General features: G+C 60.5%; 3 protein-coding genes across 3 annotated transcripts; 1 reads left to right on the top strand and 2 right to left on the bottom strand.

Annotated features, from left to right (window-relative positions):
• The first annotated feature begins 1,324 nt into the window (after window positions 1–1,324).
• Window positions 1,325–2,578, top strand: CDK5R2 (cyclin dependent kinase 5 regulatory subunit 2). The gene has a single exon (XM_065750583.1). The coding sequence runs from the start codon at window positions 1,325–1,327 to the stop codon at window positions 2,270–2,272; it is 948 nt and encodes a 315-aa protein (XP_065606655.1). The 3' UTR covers window positions 2,273–2,578.
• A 5,855-nt stretch (window positions 2,579–8,433) lies between these two features.
• Window positions 8,434–12,150, bottom strand: FEV (FEV transcription factor, ETS family member). Its single transcript, XM_065750667.1, has 3 exons — window positions 11,882–12,150; window positions 11,050–11,124; window positions 8,434–9,128 (listed from the first exon to the last, which is right to left on the bottom strand). Exons 1-3 carry the CDS (start codon window positions 11,931–11,933, stop codon window positions 8,617–8,619), a joined length of 639 nt encoding a protein of 212 aa, XP_065606739.1. The 5' UTR covers window positions 11,934–12,150; the 3' UTR covers window positions 8,434–8,616.
• Window positions 12,151–15,144: 2,994 nt separating this feature from the next.
• CRYBA2 (crystallin beta A2) lies at window positions 15,145–16,961 on the bottom strand. The gene is made up of 4 exons (XM_065750464.1): window positions 16,804–16,961; window positions 16,467–16,608; window positions 15,511–15,653; window positions 15,145–15,301 (listed from the first exon to the last, which is right to left on the bottom strand). The coding sequence occupies exons 1-4, from the start codon at window positions 16,959–16,961 to the stop codon at window positions 15,154–15,156; spliced, it is 591 nt and encodes a 196-aa protein (XP_065606536.1). The 3' UTR covers window positions 15,145–15,153.
• Between the last annotated feature and the right edge of the window lie 1,388 nt (window positions 16,962–18,349).

The raw sequence follows: 18,349 nt of genomic DNA, 5'->3' as shown, positions 1-18,349 counted from the left end.
CTGTTAGCCTGGCTCTATCCAGCAACAGCTACATCCTGGCACTGACGTGTTAATTTCACAGTTAAAATGCTATATTGAAATGCATCATCGATACGTTCTCCCTGAACCCTTTCCCAGCTGCCTCTCCCAGCTCTCAGGCACTTTACATGCAGGAGCAGTCCAGGCAACTGGGGCGTTTTGTTCCTAATGGATGCCTGGCACCAGCTGGAGCCATCAGAGCTGCAGGATCCATCCTCCAGCTACTGAGAAACACAGGAGCATCCTCCAGTGAGGGGCAGGGAGGCAGAGGGTGCAGGCTCCATCCATGCCATGCTCAGATCTGGAGGGGGAGAAGCAGGCTGCGTGCACACGGCTGGTTGATCGCACACCATTTTGCAGTGATGCAGAAGTGCAGCATCCTCCCCCTCCTTCCTGTCTCTAAGCACCCTGACTTTAGTCTGATGTTGGCAATGGTCAGAGCAGTTGGAAATCTCCCCTCTGGGGCTGAAAAGGCAGAACAGGAATAGGACAGCTGGACGGAGGATGCACTGTGCTGTTGCACAGCAGGTGCAGGGGGGTTCTTGCCAGCCTGGAGCAGGCAGTGGGGAGCAGCACTCTGCAGAGACATACCCAGGGGCAGGGTGGCTCTCATGGCTCCTGGGGCTCTCCCACCGAGGCCAGTCCCTCCGTGGTGGCTCCACGTGGGCAGCCTTTCCCCAGCCCCAAACCTTCTCTAGCTGCCCCCAAGTGCACACACTGCATGCATCCACCTTCCTCCTCCCCCCTTGGCATCGTACAGGGCTCCCCACTCCTATGGCCACCTGCATCTCCTCCCAGCATCATTTCTGGATGCTCAGCTGGGCTGGGCCGCTCCATCCTGAGCCTTCTCGAGCAAGGAGCAGGGTGGGGGCGGCCAAGCCCTGAGGTGCTCCCAACACCATCTCTTTTCCCCATCCCTGCATGTCCCCCACATCCCCGGTACACAGACTGGTACCCGCGGGGCCCATAGAGGCGGCAGTGAAGGTCACGGCGGGACGGCCGCCGCCCAGAGGAACCGCGCCGGTCCAGCACCCCCCCCTCCCCCGCAGCCGCCACCGCCCACCGGCGAGGGGGCGGGCCGCACCGGGGCCCCGTGCGGAGCCGATTGGCTGCCGGCGGGGAGGCGGGGAGCGGCGGGGCAGCGGCTGGGCTGCAGCGAAGGGCGCTGAGCCCAGAGCGGGCGCGGCGGAGCATCCTTCGGGCACCGCGGCCCCGGTGCGGGCCGCCTCTCCTCCGCGGCACCTCGGCCTCCTATGGGCGGTGCCGGCGTCCCGGCCCCCGCACGCCCGTCCCGCTCGGCGTTAGCATGGGCACGGTGCTCTCCCTGTCCCCCGCCGCCTCCTCGGGCAAAGGCGGCGGCGGCGGGGGGCTGCTGGCCGACAAGGCTCCGGGCAGGCTGCCGGGAAAGGGCGAGAGCCGGCTGAAGAGGCCCGGAGTGCTCATCTCGGCGCTCACTTGGAAGCGGCTGGTGGCCGCCTCGGCCAAGAAGAAGAAGAGCACCAAGAAGGTGACGCCGAAGCCCGGCGGAGGGCCCCCCCCCGGGGCCCAACCCGACCCGCTGGTGGTGCAGCGCAACCGCGAGAACTTGCGCAAATCGCTGGGAGGGCCGTCCGACGGAGCCAAGCAGGGCCCGCTGGCCGTGCCGGTGCCCACCGTGCCCTCGGCGCCCCAGGAGCTGCACCCCGGCTCCGGTGGGGGCAAACCGCCGCCGCCCCCCAGTAGCCGCGCCCCGGGCTCGCCGCGCCGCGTGGTCGTGCAGGCGTCCACCGGAGAACTGCTGCGCTGCCTGGGGGACTTCGTGTGCCGCCGCTGCTATCGCCTGAAGGAGCTGAGCCCCGGCGAGCTCATCTCCTGGTTCCGCAGCGTGGACCGCTCGCTGCTGCTGCAGGGCTGGCAGGACCAGGGCTTCATCACCCCGGCCAACCTGGTGTTCGTGTACCTGCTGTGCCGGGAGGCTCTGCGGGGAGAAGACATCGGGAGCCAGGCCGAGCTGCAGGCCGCCTTCCTCACCTGCCTCTATCTCGCCTACTCCTACATGGGCAACGAGATCTCGTACCCGCTGAAACCCTTCCTGGTGGAGGGCGACAAGGGCCGCTTCTGGGAGCGCTGCCTGGGCATCATCCAGCGCCTGAGCGCCAAGATGCTGCGAATCAACGCGGACCCGCACTACTTCACGCAACTCTTCCAGGACCTCAAGAGCGAGGGCGAGGGCGGAGACGGGTCCAAGCACTGGACGATCAGCCTGGACCGCTAGGGAGGTACCGGGCCCCTGGGGACGGAAGGGGCCGCGCACCGAGGGGCGGGGGAGGCGAAGGACTGCTGGACCCCCCCCACACCCCGATCTTCCTCGCCTTCTCCCCTTCGCGGAGACGCTGCCTGGACCCTCCCCGCTCCGGATTCGGCCGTTTCCCCACCCTCTCCCCTTCCACCCTCCGGGACACCGAGACGGCGGCGAAGACCGGGGGGGGGGGGGAGTGGGTTGGCCTTCCGCCTGCACGACGGGGATGGGGGGGGCTGCCGAGGAGCGGAGGCTCTCGGATGTGTTTTCGATAGGCAAAAACGGAAAGGAAAACCAACAACGGCAACAACGCAGCCTGGGGCGAGGGGGGGGTGGGGGGAGGAGGGCGTGGGGGCTGCGGAACCGGTGCGTGTCCCCGCAGCCACGAGCAGAGCACAGCGGGGCTGTCCGTGGTGCTGAAGCCGCCGCCGCGACACAGCCGAGCAGACAAAGGGCGGCGGGGAAGGAGGGGGGGAGCGGGCTGGGGGTGGGGGGGCGCGGGCCTTTGTGTCACGGGTGATGTTGGCTGCCCGGTTATGGGGGTGGGGGGGTTGTCCTCCAAGGGAGTGGGAGTCCCCCGGGTGTGGTGGGCCCTTCAGCTGGGCGGCCACCTGCTCCTCCCTTTGTTTGAGCAGCTGGGGGGAGGCTTCCTGCTCCCTTCCCCCTGACTCCCCAGGGTGTAGCACCCTAAGCAGGGGCACCTGTGGGGTAAGCAGCGTTCCCCTTTATCCTTCTTATCCCCCTCCCCACCTCGGCTTGCTGTGGGGAATGGTGTATGTGCCAGAGGAGGCCTAGGGGGCTGGGGTGGGAGTTCTGGGTTTGGGGAGGGAGGGGTTCCTCTCCTCTTGCTTTGCTTCACTGGAGAATAAAGAGGTGGCCTGGATGGGCCTGGTGCTGGCTCCCTGAACTTGCTGGGCTGTGGGGTGCGAAGGGAAGCTGGGGGGTGGCCCCTCTCCTCCCCAAGGAAATGTGGGGGGTTGATTCTCAGGGGGAACTTTCCTCTCCATGGTGATGTGTGGGGTCAGAATTTCACTACTGTTTGCTGTGTCCATCCTTGGCTCCCTGTGAGCAATCCTGGCCTCCTCCATTGCAGATGAAATGCCTGCTGTCTGTTTGCTGCAATGAATGTAACCAGGAGCACACAGTGCATGTCACGTCACCTCTTTTTTCTTTCTCTTTTTTTTTTTTCTCTTGCCTAAAGATACCCCACCCTCCCTCCTTTCTGCCTGTGCTCTGCAGGGCCTGACTGCTTTCTCTGGTAGCAGCAGGCCATGAGAGCTGTGTTGCTAGCCCAGTTACCAGCCCTGTGCTTCTGCAGACCCCGGGGGAGCAGGGTGGAGTTTCTCAGAGCTGGTTGCTATGCCTCCAGCTGCTCAGTTTTCTGGGGCTCCTCCTGCAGGATCCCTTGCGTGTGCTCTCCTATCAGGGTCTGCATCTAGCGCTTCCCAGCTCCTTCGAGCCAGACCCCTGGGTTCTCCTCAGCTAGGAAGAGCTGTGCTGGCTCTGCAGGTCATGGAGGGTAAGCTGGATTCCCTACCTTTGTCTGCATCAGCAGAGCTGCTAATTAGGCCCAATCTGGCTCATTCAGGCAAAGCTGTACAGCCAGGAAGACAGCACAGATGTCCCTGTGATGGGGTCTGAGCTGGCAGGGTGCTGTGCAAAGCTTTTCTGTGGTGTGTGCACCCATTGAGACCTCTGCTGCTCCCATACTCCCTGTGCCTACTATGTGCTCTGATTCATTCTTTATACTGACATTTGTGTGACCTTGTGGGGGAGCTGCCTGGGCCAAAATGTACTCACAACCTCATCTCACCCCAAATTTGGCTATACCCTTTTTTGTGTTGGGGGTGGTGGCAGCTCTGGCTTGCTATGACTCAAACATATCTGGAATCAGACCCGTTAGAGCTCCTATGGGGCTGCTGAGGGAATTCTGACTCTTCTCTACCAGGATTTTAGAGAGGGAACTGCAGAACAGTGTGATGAAGCCTAGCAAGAGGGGTTTGCAGCCTCATGAGGGATGCAATCCAAGTTGGGTACCAGCCATCTCTGCCCTGAGCCAGGGCTTTTTGCAGACCCCAGGGCTTCACTACTGAACGAGGTGCCAGTGCTCACCAAGGTTCCCCGCCCTACAGGTCTTCCTTAGAGACACTAACAGGGTCCTTTCAGCCTCAAGTCCTGGCATGTAAAATGCTTCCAGCTGCAGAGAGGCTGTGTCCTTCCCCTCCTCCCTTGTGTTTCATTGATTAAGAGTGCTGGGCCTCATTGGGGGATTTAGGAAGAGCTAATTGCAGACTGGTAATTGAAGACAGCTTGGAGTCTCTGGAAATGTCAAGGAATGGGAGACGAGCTCAGATGCTCCTATGCATTTAAATTCGAATCGCCAGCTCAGCCTCAGCTTTTCTGAAGGAGAAATGTCTGGTTTTCTTCTCCCCCAGAGCAACCTGTGTGGCTGCTAGGAGAACAGGGAGCACAGATCCCACCTTACTCCCTCTGAGACCAGCATAGGAGGTTACTGGGGAGGAGCAGGCTGCTGGGTGCAGCTCCTCCTGAGGCTGCAGCATACTTCTGCTGCTCCCCACCAGTGTGCAATGTGCCTCCTCCAAGCTGTATAGTCATCAATGAAAGGGTTTTTTATCTGCCCAGAGCTCACAAAGTGACAGCCCTGTGCAGTCCCAGAGCCCTGCTGCTCTGCCTGCAGTGCATGCTCCGTGTGCTTGATGTCCTCATAGCAATGGCACAAGGTACAGACAAACAATGTGGTGGCAGCAGCCAGCCTGGTGAGCTGTGCCTTCTGATGGACAGACAGCAGAGAAGCTGCACTCTGGCTATTAAGAGCTGGCAGCATTCATCAGAGCAGCTCTGTGGGAAGAAACCATCTCCAGCCTGAGCGGATGGGTAGGGATCAGTGCCCTGCAACACCAAATGGCTTGCATCCTTGGGCTGCAGTGATGGATGATGGATAATATGTTCCTTGAGGCAGACTGAAGTGGAATGTCTCTCTCCTGTCTCTGTGGGAGCTGTCTGGGCCCTGTCTCCTTTGTGGCTCTGAATTGCTGCTGCTCCACTGAAGTGGGGAGGGTTTGTGGGTTTGGGTGAGGCTTGGTCACAGCTGCTGGGGATTACCTAGGGGGTCTGCTGCATGCTGCCTGTCTCCCTGTCTGTGTCATCCCAGCTGCTGGCTGCACAGCCAGGGGTACTCAGCTGTGTCCCAGGGCAGGACCCTGGGATGTGGGGGGGAGCACAGAGCTGGGCTCCTCGTCAGAAGTCCCGTATTACAGCTTAATCTGGCATTAGCGCATTAATCCAGTCCTCCACAGGCCAGCCTGTGCCCTCTGCAGCGTCCAGCCCAAGGTCTCAGTGCTCAGCTGGGCAGGAGATGCTCTCCTTGCCTGGACACCTGGAGGCTGGCTATCCCCTTCCTCTGTGTGTCTGCAGAACAGGTGCACGGAGACATCACTTAGCTAGACTCTGCGAAGGTGTCCTGGGTGCAAAGGGCAGCTCTGGGAGCGGGGCACAGCACTAGATCTTCTGCCAGGGCTTGAGCCCCCTGGATGGAAGCAAAGCAGCCCATGCAGGGAGCAAGGCTGAGGGAAGGCTGTGTCTGGAAGGAGGATGTGAGTCAGCAGCTCAGCACTGGGATGCTGGCAGAGCTAGCAAGTGGAGAGGGAAAAAGGTGGGAATGGGGAGAGCTGGAGGGGGTGAAGGGCTGGGCAGGGAGGCAAACTTCACCTGGATGTGCTGCAAAGGCTCTTCCCAGCATGAGAAATGAGAAGTGGTCATGGAGCTAAAAAGGGAGAGGGCTTCTCCATCCCTTACAAGGGGGCTGGGAGGACATGGGGGAGTTGGAGGTGGGGAGTCCACATGCCATCCTGTCATGGGCAGGGCTCAGTTCTCCCCTCTTGCTGCTTAAACAGAAGGAAGAGAAACCAGACAATAAGAATTCTTTTTTTACAGCAGGATAAAACCTTCCTCCTGCCTTTAATGATGAGGCAGCACCAACAGCTCTGAGACCATGTGCTCTGCACAGGCTGAGGCCCTTTGGGACCCTGCCCCCCACCTCACTCCTTGCTGAGCACCCAGAGTTGGGGCTGCATTTTGGTGAGCAGCAGAGCAAGAGCTGCAGCTGTATATCCCCCCAGCTCCTCTCCACCCTCATGGACGGTTGCAGACAGCACCCATTCTCCTTCTGCTGTGTATGAATGCAAGGAGCAGTGTAGCAGCTGAGGTATCAGGTAAGTCTGGAGCCTGCAGCATACTAAGCCCATGCACCCCACTGCTGGGGATGGTGCTTCCACGTCACTCTCCTGGGCTGAGCACCCCCAGTCAGGGCTGGGGACGGTCCATGCCACGTGTTGGGCTCAGCCCCGCTCAGCCATTGGTAGGATTTTGCTGCAGTCTGCTCTTAAGCGGTGGTTTTGGAGACAGAAGAGAGCAATGCTGTTGCTGGGCTGGGGCAGGGGGATGCAGGGTGAGGGGCAGCCGTGCTGGGTGGGATGCGGTACTCTGGACCCCTCTGTTGAGCATCACATGGACGGAACTGCTCCCAGTGGGGTCTGGGGATGGGAGCATTCCAAGTTGCCATGGTGACAGCACTGCATCCTCGGACAGACAGCATCGCTGGAGAGTTCTGCATGGGTACCCCACCTTCCTCCTGTCTGATCCCTTCAGGGCATACTCCCTGCTTCTAGGGGGGAACCAAGCAAGGGGATTCTGCTGGGTGAGCTCAGAGCAGAGCCAAGCAAACCCTCAGCCTGTTACATAGGGTGGGTGGTGTTTTTTTCCCTTCCCAGTACACCTGGGCTCCAGTCCAGTAGGGAGCTGCCCTTGTGGGGCTGAGAATGAGCGAAGACCTGAGCTTCCCTGCTACAAGTGCTGGCAGAGGGACAGGAGTGAGACGGTGGCAAGGAGCTACTAGTGACCCACATCCCTTAATCCCCATCCTGCCCCTGCGTCATGTATTTTCCTAAGCCTTGACGCCCGTTCCCCTGATGAGGACACATACCCTTGCCCTGGCTATGATGAAGCCAGCTGTGTCCAGCTGCCCCTCCCCACCTTTTACCTTTGAGAGGCCAAAATTGGAGCGGGGGGAGGAAGGGGTGGGGGGAAGGGGAGGGGGAGATCAGTCTCCAGCATGATTGCTTGTTGCTTCTGGCTTCTCTTCTTCCCCCTATTCACCTCCTTCGACCAGCCTGTGCAGGGCTCAGGGGCACCAGATGAAACTCCCCCCCTTAAGCCCTCTGTTGTAGGCATGGGCTCCCTACATCATGACGTCAAGACCCCCCATCCTGCAGCCTGAGCCCTCCCTGGAAGACATGCTGCCATCAGATCCCCTCTCTTAAGCTGATTAGAGCAGAGAGGGCATGGCTGAGCAGATGCTACCAGGGCCAGGAGAGTGACTGGACCCTGACGGAATGCAGAGAAGGCAGCACAGAGCCATCCCTCCTGTGTCAGCTGTGACCTAGGGGGCAGGGAGAAGGTCTGAGGGCAACACTGCAACCTGCCCAGAGACCCTTTATGGCACTGAGGAGCCCCAGGCTTGGCTCCCCTCACCTGCAGCTGCCCCAGAGGGATCTCCCAGGAAACCCAGTTGTTCTTTCTGTCTCTTGGGGGTAAGAGCCAGAGGTGATGCTTGAGGGAAGGAAGGAGTGTAGGGTGAGGCAGGGTGGCTGCATTCCAGCCCCACGGTTCTCCGGCTTCAGAAGGAGGGGATCTGATGGCTCCTGCCCCCCATTGCAGCCCCCTGCACACACGAGCAGACACAGCTCACAGCACCTCTCTATTTTATTGAAGACAAATCCCTCCCCAGCTGGCAGCACCTCTCCATCCACTGGGCCAAAGTCCTGCTCTGGAGTGTGGGGGCACATCCTTGGACACCAGACCTACTCCCCGGTGCCCTGAGCTCCCAGTCTTGCTGTTTCTCCTGCTTCACCCAGCCTTGTTCCCTGGAGGTAAGGATGAGGGTGGGGAGCAAGGAGCTGCAAGGAGGTACCCTCACCCTTGGGCAAAGCTTTGTGGGTTCTCCAGCTCCTGACTACTCTCTGTGGGGAGATGGGAGGGCTGGAGGCTAAACTGAGCATGAGGAGGGTTTGTGGGGTGGGGCATGGTTTCTTCTCCAATTCACCTCTGCCTTAGTGTGTTCTCTCGATGGAAGATCCTTCCTCAAATGTAGATAGATGCCCTCTGCCCTCCAACCACCCATGCCAGGGAATCACCTCTCTCCAAACCTCACGAGGACAGCTGAAGCAGGGCAGCATCCCACCCCCCACCCCTCCCCACCAAGCTCCCCAACCCCCACACCAACGGGATGGATCTGCCAAGCCTTAATGGTAGTGGTTGTTCATGTTGTTAAGGTGAGAGGCTGCCATGGTGCTGAATGGGGCCGAGGGCTGGAGGCTGTGCCCGGGGTAGAGGGACGGGCTGGAGCCAGGCCAGTATGAGAAACCAGCCGGTGTTACCCCAGAGGTCATAAGGTTGAGTTTGGAGATACCCGAGAAGGGCAACGGGGCCAGATTGCCCTGGAATTTGTAGAGAGTGTGATCGGGGGCAGCCGGTTGGCAGACCTGTGCCAGCCCATGGAAGTCGAACTTGTAGGCATAGCGCTTGCCGTGCACCTTGGTCATGATGTTCTTGTCGTAGTAGTAGCGCAGCGCCCGGCTCAGCTTGTCGTAATTCATGTTGGGCTTGCTCTTCCTCTCGCCCCAGCGCCGTGCCACCTCATCGGGGTCAATCAGCTTGAACTCACCGTTGGTCCCCTCCCAGGCGATGCAGTTGAGGTTGGCCCGGTCTGAGAGCAGCTCCAGCAGGAATTGCCACAGCTGAATCTGCCCACTGCCTGCCCCAGAGAGGTCAGAGCTCCCGGTCAGGGTAGGGGGAGCAAGAGTTGTCCCAACTGCCTTTACTCCTTCCTAGCTGTCCCTTCCCTTCCAAGCTGCTTGCTTGGATACCCAGCTCCAAAGTACTTGCGCAGTACCCAGACCCATCCCAGCACCGTATTTCTCACTTGCACTCTGCCCCAGAATGGGTCTGGTGCCATAGCACAGCCCTACCCACCTCCACTGCCAGAGATCCCTGCAAGGCGAGTGATGTCACAGTGTAACAGTGATCCAAGCTGAACCCTGACAGATGCAAGGAGAGACCAGAACACCAAGCACAGGGTAGGACAGGTTGTGGGTTTGTAAGGTGCAAATATGCCTTGTTTCTGGGTGAAAACTGTCCTCTCTAAGGACATTGCACCTTAAGGCTGCACTGAGGATGGACAAGATGCTCCCGTGCCAGGCTTAATGCCCATGCCCAAAAGAGCCTGGCACACCTGGCAGCTGCACTGATGACAGGAAAGAAAAGGGTCCCTGGGCCCTGGGGTGATGATCAGAGGCAGCCACCCTGCAGACCCACACCCTATTTCCCCCACACTCACACCCATGCAGTTCCCCCTGCACATTCCTGCTCCTATCCCCAGATCCAGGTAGCAGGCATTCTTCTCCTACCCTTATCCGTCATCACCACAGAATCACAGAATTGTAGGGGTTGGAATGGACCTCTAGAGATCATCAAGTCCAACTCCCCTGACAAAGCAGCTCCCTAGACCAGGTTGCACAGGTAGGCATCCAGGCAGATCTTGAACATCTCCAGACGTTCTCCAGACATCTCTCTGTGCAGCCTGTGCCAGTGCTCCGTCACCCTCACTGTGAAGGACCCTACGCAGACATCCCGACCCAAGCAGGTGAGCCCAGGTTTTTCCAAGGCTATGCTTTTGGTACAAGCTATCCCACACTTCTGCTCTCTGCACCCCTTTGTGTTCCTCCTTCCCCTGCAGCCTGGCACTTACACCCCACCCTGCAAACAGCCAGAGCCCAGCGCAGGGGCTGTGATTTTCCAGCCACCTCTGTCATAGCCAGTAGAATACAATGGGGGATTTCTCATCCCTGTGCCGCATTCACATTCCTCACCCCATCCCCACAGCCCTCTCTGCAGAATTCTGCAAGAGGCTGATGTGTGACCCTCGCAGTGTGCCCCACCCCACGCAAGCAGCCGAGTGGGCTGGCGGGGCTCCATCCTTCCTCTGCACCCCCCCAAGGAAACTTCCAGTGACCCCAAAAGGTCCTTTCTCACACAGTGCGGAGTGCAGAGCACGGCTGCACAGAGCCCACAACACGGAGGGAAAAGGACCCCCTCAGCCCCAGCTGTATCAGTCTCCCACCCCTCCAAACCAGGGCTCCCCTTTTCCTGCTGAGGACAAGCCATGACATCCATCCCCTTGCCAGCTGGGCAAAACACATCCCAAACACTTGATGCCCACCCCACATCAGCCCTATGTCCACTGTGCTCTGGGGCTGCTCCCCTGAATCCCTGTTTGGCTCTTCCCAAAGGATGGAGGGACCCCATGAGATCGATCCACTCCTGGTTATCCCATGCCTTGGCCCCAGCAGCTCCCTCCCTGGTAGTTTCTCCACACCCCCACTCCCAGAATGGGCTCCACACACCCATCAGGTATCCCCGAAGCGCTGAGTGGACCCGAGCCGTGACCCCACACTTGTGCACTGGGATGGCTGTTGGGAGCTCAGCTCCCAGTGAAGTAGTCCCAACCCGAATCATCTGGAGCAGCAAGCACCAGCACTTCATATCCCATATAGGAAGCTTCAGTGGATGGGGTGTACAGAGGGGAAGGTGCCCCAGGGTTCCCTGGTGCAAGAGGGTCCCAGGGAGAGGGGCAGGTTCCTGGGGCATGGAGTGGGGGAAGGGAGGGGGTTTCTTACCTTTCTGCACACCCGGGTTGAGGGATCCCCACGCCTGGCTCTTGCCGTCTTTGAACAAAGTTTCCCCCACTGGATCTGGGGGGAAAAAGGGGTGCAGGTGTGGGGAGGGCTGGGGCCAGACGGGACTGCGACCCCCTGGCCGCTCCCCCTTGCCCGCCTCACCGTTGTGGTGAAGCCAGGAAACGCGTCCAGGAAAAAGGAAATCCGATTTCCGACAGAGCTGGGGAAGCTTTTATATAGGAATAGAAAATCTCGCAGGCTGAAGTAGAGAGGTGGGAGGGAGAGAGGGGAGAGCGAGAGAGGTGGACGGGGTGGAAGGATGGGTGGATGGATGGATGGATGGGAGTGATGGAAGGTTGTTGGGGAGTGGGGAAAGGGAAAGAAAGAGAGGTGGATGGAAAGAAGGAGCAGTGAGTGGGTGGATGGATGGATGAGTGATTGGAGGAAGAAGGGAAGGGAAGATGAGAGGTGTGTGGATGGATGGATGGAAGGATGGATGGGTGGATGGAAGAGCAGCTAATGGGGTGGGAAAACAGGCTGATGGATGGGACAGTGGATAGACCGAGGGGACAGAAAGAAGACTGGAGGGACGGGTGGGTGGGGTGGGTGGCTGGATGGAAGGATGAGTTGGAGGGATGAGCTGGAAGGACAGAAAGGCATCTGGCTGGACAGAAGGGATGGCAGGTGGGTGAAGGATGAAAGGAAGGAAGGGTGTGCGGGTGTGAAAGACTGCAAGAGCAGAAGGGATGGTGCATGGGGAAGGCAGGGTGGGTGCTGCAGAGGCAGGGGGGGGGGCTGGGGTGCGCTGCATTGCGGGGGGGTCCGCCCGTACCTGGCAGGTACATGTTGAGCAGCAGTGGCACCGCTCCGGCGCCGTGTCTCATGGCAGCTGTGGGGGCGGCCCGCGGGCTGCATGTTTTAATATTCCTGCCCCTATTATTATTATTATTATTCTACTTTATCAGGGAGCAGCTGATGGCGAATAAATGGCAGCGGGACGGGCAGGGGACGGGCAGGGGCCGAGGGAGGCGGGGAGGAGGGGGAGTTTCCAGGCAACTCGCAGGGGCTCGGGGCCCCGGCTCCAGCAATTTCCTCCGCTGTAATTAAAGCGGGCGCTGTCTCCCCCCCACACATCCCCCCCCCACCCCCCCCCCCCCCCAGCCCGCTATCGGGCCCGCATCAGACTTTAATCACGGCCGCGGGTTTCTATGGAGAGAAGCTCGGGCCGCTTCCTGCCTCTTCCGCCTCCTTAACTCTTCGCAAACACGGCGCTGCCATCCCGGCTGCGAGTGGGGCTCGGACACTGCCTGGAGACCGCCGACCCACGGCCCCCGCTCGGACTCCCCACGCAGCACACTGCCGTGCCCCTGAATCACCCCGCTCGGCATCGCCCGCTGCCCCGTGTCCCTGTCCTGCCCTCCCCAGCACCCAGTGTCCCCATAGTGTAGGTAAGTGGGGTCTCACTTTGTTTCTCCCCCAGCCCTCCCTTACCCCCCCCCCGAGACTCCTGTGCAACTGAGGGGGTCCCAGAGCCCTGGGGAGGGTGAGTGCAGTGCCAGGCACTTGTGCACACAGGGACGTGGCTCAGCTCGGGCACTCCCCTGGTGCCCTGTTTTGCAGTCCCTTCTGTATGGCTCTGTTCCCATCTTCATTAGGGTCTGAGCAACTGGGGGGACTCCGTGCACCCTCCCACATCTGCACAAATGCATCTCTGTCAGCCTGCTGGAGGCTCTTCTGGCTGCTGAATCCCAGAGCTGGTGTTGCCCAGTTTGGCACTGGGATAGAGGTGTTCCAGGCACCTTCAATCTCTGCAAGCATTTTGAAGACAGGAGCGTGATTCAGGGCAAGGAGGGAAAGGGCTGTAAGAAGGGAAGGAGCTGGGGCAATTTCGATACCAAAGGACTCCTCTGGGCAGACTGACCCCACTGCTCATAGCCACAGGTGCTGCATCCATGTGCCACCTCTGTCCCCGCAGCCAAGAATGGACCTTCATTCCCAACAGATCTAGAGGTGCCATTGCCCATCCTGTCCCAAGGCTGCGCAGCCACCGAGTGAGCTGCTCATCTGACATGACCTCTACTCTGCTGTTCCATTGATGTCTATTAAAGCTCTCAACCCAGTCTCAGCAGCATTTCTTCATCATGAGGTGTGAATCCAAAGGAAATGAGGATGTGCTGGTGCCAGACCCATAGGAGGAGACACCACAGCCCAGCCATGTAGCCCATGGGGAGGGTGGGTGGAGGCTGGGACATCCCAGAGCGGGTGGCCAATAGCTCCTCCAGGCTGAGGGTGCCCAAAGGGTTGGGAAACAGGCTGTGAAATGGGGGTTCAGTGGGTTCTCAGCCAGCCCCTACTCTCTGCCCTCACTGCCCAGCTCCATCAGGATGAGAGCATAGTCCACCTCATAACCCACTGAACTCCTCCAGCCCCGGTAGGCAGCTGGAATGCAACAGCCCTTAAAAAGTGCCTCCAGCTCCAAACACCTTTGTTTTTTCCCCCAACCCCCCCCCCCCCTCCAGCCCCCCAACCTGCCCTGTAGCCTTTCCACAGCCTCCCAGACTTGCTTTCGCTGCCTGAGTCACTGCAACACACCGCAGGCAACGGAAAACAAGCCCGGGACACAGCGGGGTGGGAGGAAGAGCCATGAGCCCCACTCCCCTGGAAGCCTCCCTGGTGGCAAATGTTCTGCAGCCGTGCACCTGCATTACATAAGGCACGCAGCAGGCAGTCTTAGAGGTTGTGGGAGCTGGAGGTGTGGGGGGAGGCAGAAGGAATGGGGGAAGACAGTGAGTGGGGGGCTGCAGGTGTGATGGAACTGGGGAGACCTAAAGGGTGTAGAGGGGTGGGAGGAGTGGGGTACTGGGCTTTGGGGAGCTATGTGCCCATGGGGAAGCCAAGGGGTGGTGGGCTTTGGGGACCCAAGAGGCACTGTCCCAAGTTAATGTTGGAGAAAAGACAAAGGGGAGCTGGGAACCCACAGGATGGGTAGGTAGGTTGCATGAGGAATCCAGGGGATGGGGCCCAGGTTCATGGAGTAATCAGGGGATGGGGGCTCAAGTCTGGAGGAGATAAGGGCTCAGGTCCATAGGGTTAGTGGTGAGGAGTCCAGGATCCCTGGTTCACCCCACTGGCAACGGCAGATGGCTCACCCCCCACCCCCAATCCAACACTCTCACCCCTTTGGGATAAGGCAGTGCAGCCCCCAAATCTGTAATCCTGCAGATCCTCCTGTAGCAGCCCTGCAGATCGGTGCCCAGAGAGTCTTCACCTTCACTGTGGGCATGCAGTGTGGAGCAGAGCGGCGAGCTGACGTGGCCTTGGGCTCCCTGCAGCCCGGCCGCTGTGCAGGAATGTGTTTGTGCAGGGGGAGAGGCCGGGCGGCCGTGGGGCCGTGGTGGGGTGGGGACAAGGGAGGGCTGGGAGAGGCTCAATGGGGACGCCCTGCAGCATGGCTCTGGGAGGCTGCACGGGGTGCAGGGGGTATTCGCACGGATCAAACTGCCGTGTAACGGGAGGAGTGTCGAGTTGAGTTCAAGCTCATGTTCAGTGAACACACGCACACACTTACAGCCCAGGGCTGGGGTTTTTGGGTGCAGGGTGTGCACACAGCCAGATGTGGCTCCATTCCAGATCCCCATCAGCCCCCCTAGCCCCAAGCCAGATGCGCTGGGGACCCAGCACTCAGCGTTCCACCTTCCTGAGGCTTTGCAGTGGACATCCCGTCGGCGGGGAGCACCTCGCATCCCCCCCCAGGAGAGCTGGGGGTGCTGGAGCAGGATGCAGGAGGACGAGGAGGCTGGGAAAGGGTGCAGGAGGAGGAGGCAGGGTGGGGCTCGCGGTGTGCCCAGGCGGAGCCGGAGCCGGATGCTGGCACGGATGTGCTGGCGTGGTCAGGCTTTTGGGGGCGGGAGGGGAGAGGTAAACCCCACCCAGCACTTAGGGCTGAGTGGTGCCGGCGAGCAGCGGTGCTGAGACAGGTGCCCTGCCCCGTGGAAGAGCGGAGAGAGGAGCACCCATTTTTTGACAAATGCCTTTATTTGCTACCAGGTACAGGTCTATGGCACGGCAGCCCGCAAGCTGCGAGGGCACTCGCTTTGCCCCTGCTCAGTGCTGGATGCGGCGGATGGATTGGATCTGGTTGGTGTGGGCCTGGCTGCTGTATTCACTGTACTTCTTGTACTCGCCGTTCTGTCTGTCTCGCTCCAGCACGTACTGGTAGCCCCGGTATCCTGGGTACTGGTATGCCACCCACCTGCAGGGACACCTCTGGCTCAGAGCCCAATCCCCACTTTCCCATTCCCTCCTGCTGTTAGCCCCATGGTGAACATGGCACAGATTTCCAAGTGGAGGACTCCCTCATTTTGGCCATTTATAGCCCATCCTCTGGGCTGGAAGTGCCCCACAACACCCATTTTGTGCTTCTACCACCCCACCCCCCACCCCCTAGGTAGCGGGACTCACGCTCCAGCGTTCACTTTGATGGATGCCACCTCCTTGTTGCCCCAGCCCATGGCCTGCAGTGAGGGGTAGTCGTCGCTCAGCTCAAACTTGTGCCCCTGGAAGTTCTCCGCCTCGTACAGGATGACCTTGCTGTCATTGTGGTTCTGCAGGGTGAGCGGGCTGTGTCAGCAGGCAGCATGGGACAGGGATTTGGCATGGGGGGCCATGCCCAACTTTGGTGCAGGGCTGTGAGCCATGAGGTATCCTACAGCCTCACCAGGGGCTGACCAGTGCTCTCATGTCACTACAGCCCCCACTCTTTGCATCCTCACCCTCCCTGAGGCTGCAGGGAAAGCTGGGCTGCTGAAAGTGCCTCTCCATCTCCGAGGGGCTCAGTTGGTTGATGGGCACCGAGGGGTTAATAGCTGGGACACAGCGATGCGGCACTGTTCCCCCCTCCATGCCCAGCCCCCATGCACATCCATCTGCACCGTGGAGCGGTCCTGCCAGCGAGGAGCGATCTTATCACATCCTCTTTATTAAAGCCCGAGCATATCTGCCTGGTGATTATTAAAAGTTGGGGGGGGGGCACATGGAGGCACAGACGTGCCGGCACTGCGAGCACCCGCAGCCCCGCGATGGAGTGATAGCAGCTGCGGCTGTGCTGGGGCTGGGTACTGGTAGGGAGGGGATGGTCCTTGCTCCTGAGCATCTCCCTGGGTCTGCTCCCCACCCCAGGCTTATGGGACAAGTCCTGGGTTCCCCAGCCTGCAAGGTGGCTCTGCAATACACAGAGCAAGAGCTGGGGTGGTGTTTGGGGTTAAATGTGAGCCCAAATGCTCACCTCAGGATGCTTGCAGAGGGGTGAGAGCAACCCCTCCATCCCACATCCCCAAATAACCCGTCCACCCATGTCCCACGTCCACCCTCCATCCCTGCTGGCCCTTGCTGGCCCCACAGCTGTCCCCATAACTCACTGCGCACTTGACGGGTCGGAAGGAGAGGAGATGCTCAGTGCGGTACCCGCTGTTCCCGCTCCAGGCCTCCCACCGCGGGTAGTCGCCCTTCTCCAGGATGAACTGCTGCCCCTGGTACTCGGGGTATTCAAAGCCCACCCAGCTGCAGGAGAGGAGGGGGTACTCAGGGTGCGGGTCCTTGCCAGCATCAAACATCCCTTGTTTAGGCAGAGCCTCTCCCCACCATGTCGGCTCCAGGGGGCAGCACGCAAGGGAGGCTGAGGACGGACCTGCGTGTCGCATCTCTCGGGCAGCCCCTGGGAAAGGGGTGGTGGGAAGGGCACCGGGGGGCACTTACGGGCCGGACTCCACCTTGATGGAGCGGATCTTGCGGAAGCCGCGCTCCATGATGCTGGGGCACTCCATGAGGAACTCGCAGCGCTTGCCCTGGAAGCTCTCCTCCTCCCACACCGTGATCTTGTACTGCCCCAGAGTGTCCATGGCTTCGCTGGTCATGCGGGGAGCTCGGCTGCGGGCAGAGCCCCGGTGTCACCCGGGTGTCACCCCATCCCATGTCACCGGCCCCCTCCAGGCAGGTCGGGGACACTTCCCATCCCCTTCCCTTACAGCTGCGGGTTCTCTAGGGACCTCAAGACCCCTCCAGCTGCACTGCCCTCTCTCTCCATGTGATGTGCCCATTGTGTGGGGCTGCTCTGGAGCCCCTTGCACTTCCTGCTGGGGGGTCTGGGTGCCTGCTGGACCCATGTGGGTCGCAGAATGACACCCACACCCTCCTGCACCCCACACGTGGGGGCTACACGCGAGGGCCGAAGGCAGCAGCGGTGCACTGGGGTTCGGGGGCTCACAGCCCGGTACTTACTTGATCGCAGGGCACAGAGGCGGAGGTGGTGGTGCCGGTGCTGGCTTTTTCCCAGCCCTATATAGGCGGGCAGCAAAGTGGGGCTGTGCTGGGGGGGCTAGGCGCTGTGTCAGCGGGGGGGCTGGAGCACTCACTGGGCAGGCTCCCGCTGTCCATTCCACTCAGGCAGCGTGGCGAGAGTGGCCCCCCTACATCCCCCGCCACCGACAATGAAAATGCTGGGCTGTGTTTGCACAGGGGCTCAGGACACAATGGGCAAAGGGCCTGACACACCGCTTTCCTTTCTGCCCCCAGACAATGTCCCCACTTGGCCTGGGGATTAGGGGCATTGCCTTTCCCAGGGCATCCACAGCCTGTGCCAGGGATGGCAGTGGTGGGCAGAGGCAGTGTTGGCATGGCCATGGCTCAGCCATCTGGGGAGACAGGCAGCACCCCCAGCTGATGTCCCCACAGTGCTCCATGCTCTTTGCTTGCAACGACCCCAGCCTGGCAAAGGGCCTTCTGTGCTGGGAGAGGCTGAATGATGCCAGCATGGGGGCTCCTAGTGGCCCTGTTCTTGCAGCATCCCTGCCTCTCTGGGCAAGAACTGGGGTCTGAGGGGCCACCAGCACCCGGCATCCCTTTCGTGTCTCCCTCCGTGTCCCCCTCTGTACATCGGCCAGCACTTTGTCCCGCAGTGCGGAGCCCCCGCTGATCCCCGCTGTCCCCTGCGGCCGCCTCGTGGCGCGGGGACAGTGCTGTCCCCATCGTGCCGTGCCGATGCCTCCAGGTCCCAGCAGAGGGTGCAGCCTGGCAGCGCTTGGAGCCGGCTCCAGCCCAGCGACAGCGCTGCGCAGCAGTCCCTCTTTTGGGGGCACAAAGCACTGCTGACTCTGTGCAGGGAGGGCACAGCGGGGTGACCACCATCCCACTTGCTCAGGGTGCATCCCACATCCTCAGGGTGGCCTGAGGACATTCCTCACATTGTAGGAACATGGGTTTGGGCAGCCCCATTGCCCTGTGTCAGGATGCAGAGCAGAGGCGT

This window comes from Cyrtonyx montezumae, unplaced genomic scaffold (genome assembly GCF_038088225.1).
Source record: "Cyrtonyx montezumae isolate F1298 unplaced genomic scaffold, pur_monq_1.0 scaffold_7, whole genome shotgun sequence".
Lineage (NCBI taxonomy): Eukaryota > Metazoa > Chordata > Aves > Galliformes > Odontophoridae > Cyrtonyx > Cyrtonyx montezumae.
The sequence above is the reverse complement of the archived record's forward strand: the minus strand, read 5'-3'. Positions and strand labels throughout refer to the sequence as shown.

Coding starts and splice junctions, on each gene's coding strand:
- CRYBA2 (XM_065750464.1), bottom strand. CDS start 16,961: ATGACCAGCGAAGCCATGGACACTCTGGGGCAGTACAAGATCACGGTG. Junction 16,609..16,803: donor ATCAAGGTGGAGTCCGGCCC/GTAAGTGCCCCC, acceptor CCTCTCCTGCAG/CTGGGTGGGCTTTGAATACC. Junction 15,654..16,466: donor TCCGACCCGTCAAGTGCGCA/GTGAGTTATGGG, acceptor CTCACCCTGCAG/AACCACAATGACAGCAAGGT.
- CDK5R2 (XM_065750583.1), top strand. CDS start 1,325: ATGGGCACGGTGCTCTCCCTGTCCCCCGCCGCCTCCTCGGGCAAAGGC.
- FEV (XM_065750667.1), bottom strand. CDS start 11,933: ATGAGACACGGCGCCGGAGCGGTGCCACTGCTGCTCAACATGTACCTG. Junction 11,125..11,881: donor GCTCAACATGTACCTGCCAG/GTACGGGCGGAC, acceptor TTTTCCCCCCAG/ATCCAGTGGGGGAAACTTTG. Junction 9,129..11,049: donor CAACCCGGGTGTGCAGAAAG/GTAAGAAACCCC, acceptor TCTCTGGGGCAG/GCAGTGGGCAGATTCAGCTG.